The 9,848-nt window shown below is 39.0% G+C and overlaps 1 protein-coding gene across 1 annotated transcript in view; it reads right to left on the reverse strand.

Annotated features, from left to right (window-relative positions):
- rgs3a (regulator of G protein signaling 3a) overlaps positions 1 to 9,848 on the reverse strand; it is a 138,141-nt gene that overhangs the window by 98,119 nt on the left and 30,174 nt on the right. The window contains exon 9 of the mRNA XM_025062385.1: positions 7,884 to 7,951. Within this exon, the coding sequence (XP_024918153.1) occupies positions 7,884 to 7,951 (68 nt within the window). The remainder of the gene's footprint in view (positions 1 to 7,883; positions 7,952 to 9,848) is intronic.

Genomic DNA, 9,848 nt, shown 5'->3' on the forward strand with positions numbered 1-9,848 from the left:
AGGTCTGTGAACTCAGGACAATCTGCCCTCCTCCTCTCCAGCTTGTCCAAACATTTTTTTTTTGTTTTTAATATCTGTACGCCTGGGAAACAAGGTGCTAATCTGTGGGAACGTCACAGCAGCGCCTGGGCAGCAGTCTGTTCAATTAAAGCTCGACACCTCGTGTTTCTATTGTTTTTACTGTTTGGTGATTTAGCTTCTGGAATAAAACCTGAACCTTGAAGTGATAGAAAAATCCAGCGGTGGGTGAGATGAACCGCTGCACTAACGAAACGGTGGAGTGGGCTGTCGTCCTAAAATCTCTTCATTCCTTTTCATAATAATGGCAGCGTTGCCTTGTTTGCCTTTTTCAAAGGTTGAGGGTTACCCGTCAGGCAGACACACAAAAAAACGCTCTCTCCTTCTTTCATGCTGAGCTGTTCACCTCTAAATGGGCAGAAGGACGGATTAAAGAGGAAGAAAAGAAAAGGACAGAAGAAAGCAGGCCTTAGTGAGAGGAGTGAAAGAAGAGTTTGAAAAGCCGGTGCAGGAGCCAGACAGGGCCAATCTGTTGGTCGGTAATGAGGGATCTGGCCGCATCTCTGTCCTCTGCTCTGCCTCTCTCTCCATTACCGCGGCGAATGAAGAGCTATCAAAGGAGGAGGCGTCTTTTCACGCCACTCGGCAAACAAGTTGGGTCGAAGGCCAAATTCAAGGTCGCAGCTTTGTCCCTGCACTACAGCACAACAATGGAGACTAAGCCCCCGGTTTTATAACTGCACTACACATGTAGCATTGTGTCGGTGACACAGTAAATGTAAGGGTTTAAACCAAGAAAGAGAGATAAAAACCGGCCTCTCTGACCCCGGCGTCCTTAGTTTAACTCGGTTGTTTTTTTTTGCCAGCGACAATCACAATAATATGATATATAATATATATAATAATACGACTTTGTACATTATGCTGTGTAAGATGTCACCGTGGACAAGTGTTGACGTTTGAAAAATGCACAGCTGAAATCAGATGACAAAAAAGAAGAAGTAAAGAAGAAGTAGAAGATGATGGAAAATCAGGAGTGGCACTAGAAGAAGAAGAAAAAGGAGGAGGAGACGGAGGAATGGGAGCAGTGGAAGAAGAAGAAGTACAAGTAGACATAGCAGGAAGAGAAGAAGAAGTAGAATAAATAGTAGAAGTAGAATAAGTAGTAGTAGAAGATGAAGTAATAGCAGACAAAGGGGAAGGAGAAGAAGTAAAAGTAAAAGAAATAATAAAAGTAGTAGTAGACGTAATATGAGAAGGAAAAGAGATTTAAAAAGTGTAGAAGACGTAGTAGTAGTATGAGAAGAAAAAGAGGTAGAGATGTAGTATTTGTAGCAGACAGAGTTCTTCTACTACTAGCAATAGAAGAAGAAGTAGTAGTAGAAGACAAAATAGCAGTACTAGTAGTAGTAACACCATCTACTTATTTCAGGGTCAAGTCGTCAGTTGTCAAAGAGACCCTTGGACAGAAGGACAACATTCCCCTCTGGTGTTGTTACTGGGACAAACCTCTGATGGTTTGTTTTCTGGTATACCACTAGCTGGTGGGCAGAAACTAATTTCCTCGTATATGAGTTTAAATACAACTTCAACAAATCAAACTAAGATGCGGAATAATAAATACGAGTAGGAATGAATCACCATCTGTCCTCCATCTACTGCAGAGGAGATAAAGGCCAGACAAGGCCAAGGCCCAGGGCTCTAGAAAGTCACAAGTACATAAATACAAAAATAAACATTTATTCAGTCCATCTTAAGACATACACACACACACACACACAGAAAAAAACAACCTCAGCGTCCGACTCTTCCTTTGCCTCACCGTCTCCATCTTTCCTGTCAGACTGAACTGTCAGGTCCATTTTCACCACACAGACGATTCAGGAGCTGATGCTTGTTGACAAGCTGAGAGACACAGCGGGACGTTCCACCCAGGGCATAACTTTTGTTAACGTTCACCAACTCTGCTCTTTGCCACTGACATGACATTGTTCGTCTTTGCCTCCAAACAACTGGTTAATGCTCAGAGCACCAGTGAAGAAACGAGTGTTTGTTGGACGACTTGAGGAACGGTTCAACACAAGAGTAAATGTTGTTTTTTAACGCTTTTGGACGTCTTTAAATAAAAAAAATAAATAAATTCATCTTATCACTGCTCCACGATCATCCAGCCCATAATACAGGGGGCGTCAAACTAATTTTCACCAGGGGCCACATCAGCAATACGGTTCCCCTTAAACGTTCCTGACTCCAGTCAGGGGTCTCCAACCCTCGGTCCACGGACCAGAACCAGTCCATAAGTCATTAGGTACCGGTCCGCAGTGAGACACAGTAACAAAGAATATTCATTTACTTTCATTATTTAAAGATAATCTGGCAATATTTTAATATAATATGTCATTCAAAATAGAGTCTAAAAGATGTTTTATTTTGAAAATGTAATGATCCTTCGATGCTCAGCACCTTGGTACCGGTCAGTAGTAACGGGTGGTACTGACCAGTCCTTGGTCGGGGACCACTGGTATAGATGTGACTACTCCATAACAGACTAATACATGTTTCTGCAGTTGTTTAGTTATTATTTAATCAAACTACAAATATGGTTCATTGCTCTGTAATAATTTTTTTTTTTAATTTTTCAGGTTAAGAAACTCTGCTGTATGGACTTTACTAAAGGCTTTTTAAGCTCTAGCGGGCCACACAAAACGGCTTGGTGGGCCCCCTTTGGCCCACGGGCCTTGAGTTTGACACATATGCCATAATACATCATTAGTCAAGTCAACGACTTTTTATTTTATATTTCTGGCTTCATGTTTCTTTTTTTATGCCTCATATGAGTTAATGTACTTATTATGATTGGGGTTTTTTTACAGCGTGTGAAAAGGCAAGTGCATTGGAACAATTAGGAAAACGCTAATGTTTCTCCGAGTGAGAGATTTCCTAAATATCACCACAATATAATCACTGACAATGACAACATTTTCACCCATTTTACTGTCCGCAGCAATTACTGCAAATGTCAACCATTCAGAAGCTGACCATTGAACTCATTTTCACAAGGAGGGAGGGGGGCACATTAGCAACAAGGTTGCTAACCCTGAAAGCACTGGTTACAACTGGAAGACTGTCGAGATGTAACTACGCCATGTAACTTATTAGGACATGTTTCTTAAATCGATTATTATTCATTCAGGTTACAAATATCATATCTTGCTTTTTGTAAATAACAAAAGACATTTAATTTATCAGGTTAAGAAACTAACATTTAAATCAAACTTTCAAATTTGTGAACTCAAGTAAATTAATAATATGAATCCAGTTTTGAGTTGATGAGGTGATGCTGCTAGTCCTTGAACACCGAGTTGATCTTTGCTCACAGAACTCTCATCATCATCAAATGCATTGTTGTAGTTGTAATTTATGGTTAAAATATGCTCGTGAAGCAGCACGGACCTAATCATAAAATACATGCCTGCGGGCCACACAAAATGACATGGCGGCCCACATTTGGGCCACGGGTCTTGAGTTTAACACATGTAGGACAAACAGAGCTTGAGATTTAAGTATTTAGGAAGTTGTGAGTTGAAATAAATGATCAACACACAGATGAGTGGTTGGTTCCAACAAAGCGTCAGTTAAAGGTTGTATCATTTTTTGGACAGCAGATAAAGGACGACCTCGTGGTGGTTCTGAGGGACGTTCCTCTGTGGATGAAAATCATTACTTATTTATCTGAAGAGCCCTGTACAAGTTTTTTGTTTGTTTTTTTCATTCGTGAATGTGGAAATGATGGAACGCAGAGATGTTTGAGTGAGCAGATAATGCCACCGCAGAGCTGTTTGTGGTGAACGCATGATGACCATGAGGTAAAAGGGAGTAAGAAACAGACAGGCAGAGGGTGAAAGAGGAGGTGAACGAGGCCGCGAGAGTGAGGGAGGAAACAGGAGGCGACAACACAAGGCGACAGACAACAGCGTTTTCCATTCGACAGTAAATTAGCCTGTGGATGTGATTTTCTCTCAGTGGCCCACACAGAAACCACGCACTCATCTGTTACTGAGATTCGGCCGGTGATGGAGAGGAAGAAAGAACAGGTCATAAAAAAAGAGGGTGAAGGAGGAAAAGGACGTGGAGAAATACAGATGTGAAATCTTTCCGTCTTAATGCTGGACTTTAACAATTAAACTCTACGGCCCTGGGATTCTGCTTCAAATAACACCGGTCTGGTTTTACAGTCAAATATATGAACTTCAAAAGTTCAAATGGTCCAAAAATCAATATTTTTCTGAAGCTTTATGTGTCAATAATATCCAGGAATACAAACTTTATAAAAAATTTAAAAATGCATTTTTTGAATTTGAAAACTCTGCAATCATCTGTTTTTCTATAACAATCTCTGTAGATTCCTACGGGACGTCTTCAACACAAGATCAAAACCTGCTTCTTTATCTCGTTAAATGGCTGAGATCCAGTACACGTCAAATGTTGTTCCAATTTTTGGAAAGCAAAAAATATTAGTTAAAATTTAAGCTGGACACCATGAAAGATTATTACACTGTCTTAGAAGTTTCTGACTGACCCCTTTAGGACGAGGCGTCAGAAATAACTAAAGTTTTACACACTTTTACACTACAAATTAACTCATAAAACAACTGTAGTAGACAAAAGTAAACTGAGGGTCGTGGACCCGTCACGTCCTTTCAGGTTTGTCATTCTCAGTATAAGCCTTTAGAACAAATAGTAAACTGTTTTATAAACAACACAAATTTTGTTTAGCTTTTATGCTGAGGAATAATTTACCTAAGTGATAAAATGATCACTAAGTTTTCTGACTTTTTTCTGAAAATGTTACCATCTTGGATTAAATGTCGTCAGTTCTTTCTTTAGCGACAATAGATTCAATAATTTTGAGTTCATGCAAAAACAGAACAATTTAGATCTTTAAGCATTATTTTTAGGATTTTTATGGACCAACCAAATAGTAATAAAAACAAGATCAGATTAATTAACTTGATTAATTAATTTTACAGGACTAGACACTTGATGCAGGTCAGAATCCTCCAGGAAATGTCCGCAAGTGAATAAAAATGGTTTAGAAATATTTTTAAATATATCAAAACAATACAAGTAAAATGTATTTTCAACTACCCTGTAAGTATACAGCAAATAAAAATTGCTAAAAAAAATTGCAAAATAAAAATTGCAAGTTTTAACACTTCTCACACCTCTCTGTCTTGCATTATGCAGTTCTATGTAGTGGGATCATTCCAGTGCTAAATGGCACAGCAGGACATGAATTTATTTTCACATCACACAGCAGCAGGGCACTGTACGTTATGCCATGTAAATGATGGATTGGAAGTTCTTGTTGTGCAGCGGAGTTCTTGCTGGGAGATGAACTCTTTTTTCTTGCTTTTTTTTTTTTCTTGCTGGGAGATGAACTCTCTCCTAACCCCGGGACTAGAGTTCTACTTTAAAAAAAACAAAACAAAATAAGTTGTCACTTTTCAAAGACTAACTGGACTGTTCTTTATGGCAGTGCACCGACTTTTAAATCCTCTCTGTTCTCTTAATTTAAATTGGAGTAAAAGAAAAAGGAATATTTATATTTATATATTTTTAGAGTTTCAGTTTGAATCCTTACAGTTTAAATGAAACTGAAGAAAAGATGAATGCCTGGCCCTGATTTCCTGAGTGTGACAGTGGGTTCTCTTGTGTTTGTGTGGAGCTCATTTGGATCCGACTGGGGCAGACGCAGCTATGTGTGGTTGTGGTTTCTATGGTTCTTAACTTAGGAGCTGTCAGTTTGTTTTATTAGGCCACGGCCGCTGTCTGTTCTCTAACAATCTGACAAGAATGTGCGCTTGGACTCGCAGTGGTTCAATTGATGTTCCGTCTGAGCGGTTGTACGGACTTTTTTTCTTTTTTTTCTTGCCCTGCTCCATACACTGCTGTCTCCTGGGTTACAAATATGTGAAGTTTTAGACCCAGAGAATCCATGAAGGGAAGATGATGTTTGTGTGATGAGCGTGCCAAGTGACACATGCTGACATCGTGTGGGAACAGAGGGCAGAGAAATTTATAATGATTTTTTTTTTCATTTGATTTGTTTGACAACAAATATTGAATCCTTGATCCTCCAAGATTATATTACTCCATGTGAGTACTTTTTGAAGTTTTAGTTAATATTTTTAAGTGAAAAATAAAACTGTTTAACTGTTTAACTTATTATATTTTATTTAACTTTATCTCATTTCAAACACATTTATACAGTTACTGTTATCTGGTATGTGTTGAAAAGCTTTTGTTTTTGTTGTTGTTTTTAAATCCAAAATTCACTCTTTGTATTTTTACTTGTATTTTAATTCCATGACCGAATCTTTCCTGAACCTCTGGCAGGAACAGTTTGGTCAGTTTTCTCCAATGGTCTATTTTTGGAAAAATAAATAATAAGGCCACCCACGTAGTAGACTGCAGATGGTTCAAACTTTCTGGCAAATATAACAATGACCTTGTCATGGTCAGGTGATAATGGGTTGGATTTTTCTTTTTTTTAAATAATCTTCTTAATGAGTTTTTGACAGTTTGATAGCTAAATATATATTTTTAATTCTATCATCTTCCCACACTGTTAATTATTATTATTATTATTAAATAAGAAAACATAGAAAAACTCCTTTAGTCTTCAGGCTCACAGGAGACCATGTGACTGAAACTGTTGCTTTAAAGCTGAGACAGAATGAAGGTGAATGAAGTCTGAAATGTGAAGAAATTAAACTGTTTTAAACACTAAACTACTGAACCATTGAAATGTCATCAATTCAAAAAAAATTACATGTAATTAAACATGAGTCCTGAAAATTACAACTGATTCCACACATACCACATTAACCCTGAATAAGAAAACATGGATGGAGGCTGGATATAAAATCCTTTTTTCTTTTTTTTTTTTTTTTTGTCACTGCTCTGATTATAAACATGGTCCATAAACAAATGGATTCGTCCACTGGACGGTGCTGTTTGTTTTAGAACATATGGAGGAGAGTAATTAATCTATAACCAGCTGCAAAATGGGTTCAAGTATCATCAACGTCCTGCTGTGACTGTGTGTGGACGTGGGTAGAGTGGACGTCCACACACTGATGCCTGGACAACTTTATGTCCATAATATTTAAAGTTGAATAACAGGCTTAATAAGATAAAGTGATGAAGTAAAAAAAAAAATACGTATGGCCAGAAAATAGCCACAGGATACAGAGATGGAGGAAGAAGAAGTGTGGAAGAGTTCAGCTGATAAAAATCAAACCACGACTTTGCATGTTTCCCCCTTTTCTCACGACAAACCATTATTCTGCTCCACATGGGACTCACATGCCAGCGAGTCTTTTTTTTTTTTTCGATGTATATTGTCTGTCAAGAAATGCCATCTTGCTCCACTCATTGCTCAGAGTGCGTGATTCAATTAGTTGCTACAGTTGATGAAAAATGTGCAACATGGAACTCAAGGACCACAGCATCTTACTGAAGGCATGTTCACTGTATGCATGATGAGTTTGTTGGTACAAGGTCACGGGTCAGCTGCTTTGTAACGTATAAGCAATGAGGAACAAACGCAACGAGTGCAATGTTCAAAAGCACTGCAGATTAAAAAGAAAATAAAAAAATGTAAATATGAAACATTAGACATTAACGGGTTAAAACAACTCAATTAAACCTTAGAATATTCCGATCACCGTCCATTTCTATGATATCACAGAACTGTGATCACTTTCAACAGTGGTTTGAATTTTTTCTATACAAAAACATGAATCAAGAAAAACAAAAACAACAACAATAAAAAAAGGAGGGGGTTTGATTGTACTCACTGTTAAGCATTGCATATTCTCGGGGCGACTGGTCTCGGGTGCAGCACCATGGTTTGACAGCACAGCCTCTGAAATGTAGACAAAGGAATCACGCGCTGATACAGTTCCTTTGGAGCACATTTCTGCCCGTGCCAATGCAGAACAACTTTCTCAATGAACACACAAAAAAAACAAGTCAGAAAATAGTGCTGGGAGTCCATAAAAGTGACCCAGAGAGATAACAACAAGCAATTGTGGCAGAAGTCGTCCGGAGCAGCGCTCTGGCTGGGCGCTGTATTCAAACTTGAGAGCGTGCACAAAAGGCAAAGCAAAAAAAAAAAAACAACACAAAAAAAAAACAGGCAAGACGGTTCAAGGAGGATCTGGTGGGATGCGAGGATCCTACAAACTGCCGAGGAGAGGAGTGGAAGTGAGAACAAGTGAGGAGGAGGGAAGAAGGGAGGGCTGAAGAAGAGAAAAGGAACTCCTCTCTCACTCTATTATCTGTCCGTCACAGGGCTCCTGTGAAGTTGCTATGGTTACAAGGACTCACGCCTCAGTGTCCTTTAAACTATTGCTCATAAAGGCAGCATTCAGCTTTGGGCTGCCATACAGATCCCCCTGTTTGTCTTTGTCTCTCTTCCTTTTTTTTTTTCAGCATTCCTTTTCAGATTTTATCTGTCAACATCTCTCACCTTCCCTGTGATTTCGACCGCCGCCTGCCTCGTGTAGGTTCACACAAAACCAATTTAACAGTTTTCCTTCCGTACACTGGCACAATCCCTCTGGTATTTCTAATCCTTACCCCCTCCACCTCTCCTCACCCCCACGACCTCATCACCGTAGCAGGGAAATTATCCTTCCCCAGACTGTGAAATGTTATTTTCCAAACTCTGCCGACCTCATTCGAAACACCGCCAACATGAGTGAAAGAGTCTAAGTGGACCGGCAACCTTCGATTAACCTTGTAAAAGAAATTGGAATAATGCATTTGTACACGGGGGGGGACGACACGGAAATGTCGGTCAGTGGCGTTAAAAAAAAAATACAAAAACATAATGCAGATGTTACCAAAGCTGTGACATGTTTTAAATTACTTTTAAATGATTTTATAACCTGAACATCTGAGGACAGAACATCGATTTTCAGAGAAAGATGTTCATGAAAAACGACCAGGTCCGACCAAGAAAAGCCAACAGTCATTTTCCACTAAGGCTAAGTCTCTTTGATTCTTATGTCTGTGTTTTGACAAAATGAAGTCTGAAGATGTTTGCGGACAACGGAAAATGTCAAAAATTTAATTGATTGCTGCATCTCATTTGCAAAAGCTCTGTGCCCCCAGGGGCCCCACCCCTCATTTTGAGAACCACTACAATACACCTTGTTTTAGCTTAAAGATTGTTTTTGTTTGATACTATGTTCAATATGGTTGTCTGATAATATCAGTCAACTTAACTGTGTAACTACGGTATACGAATTGTTATTGTTTTACCCTGCGATAATGAAACGATATTATCGGACGATATTAGCATAACTGTGTAACTACGGTATACGAAATGTTATTGTTTTACCCTGCGATAATGAAAACCAGATAACGCAGCGCTGGGGTTTCACCCAGATGATGTGATCTAAAAGTATTATGGAAGTTAACGTGAACTGCACACAATGACACGCGTCCTCTGCCTTTAACCCAAACGGCTTCATATATATCAGAATCGGAACTGTTGTGTTTGGAAAAATATTGTCATATCAGATATGGGCAGAAAGTTAATTTCAGACGTTCTTAATGTTCAGTCATTTCAGATGAAGCCATAAACTTCATCTGGTACATTTGTTGCTGACAATGGAAGACAGAGACGGTGTTACACAGTCGGAGGGTGTCGTCACCTGTCGGATGACTGCATGATTTATCGACTACTTTCCTCCTAATTACACCTTAATTCACAAAACTAACCACCGGTGCTGTCAAAGACAGCGGTGATTAAG

The sequence above is a fragment of the Cynoglossus semilaevis genome, chromosome 14, assembly GCF_000523025.1.
Source record: "Cynoglossus semilaevis isolate Cse_v1.0 chromosome 14, Cse_v1.0, whole genome shotgun sequence".
In the NCBI taxonomy this organism is placed as follows: domain Eukaryota; kingdom Metazoa; phylum Chordata; class Actinopteri; order Pleuronectiformes; family Cynoglossidae; genus Cynoglossus; species Cynoglossus semilaevis.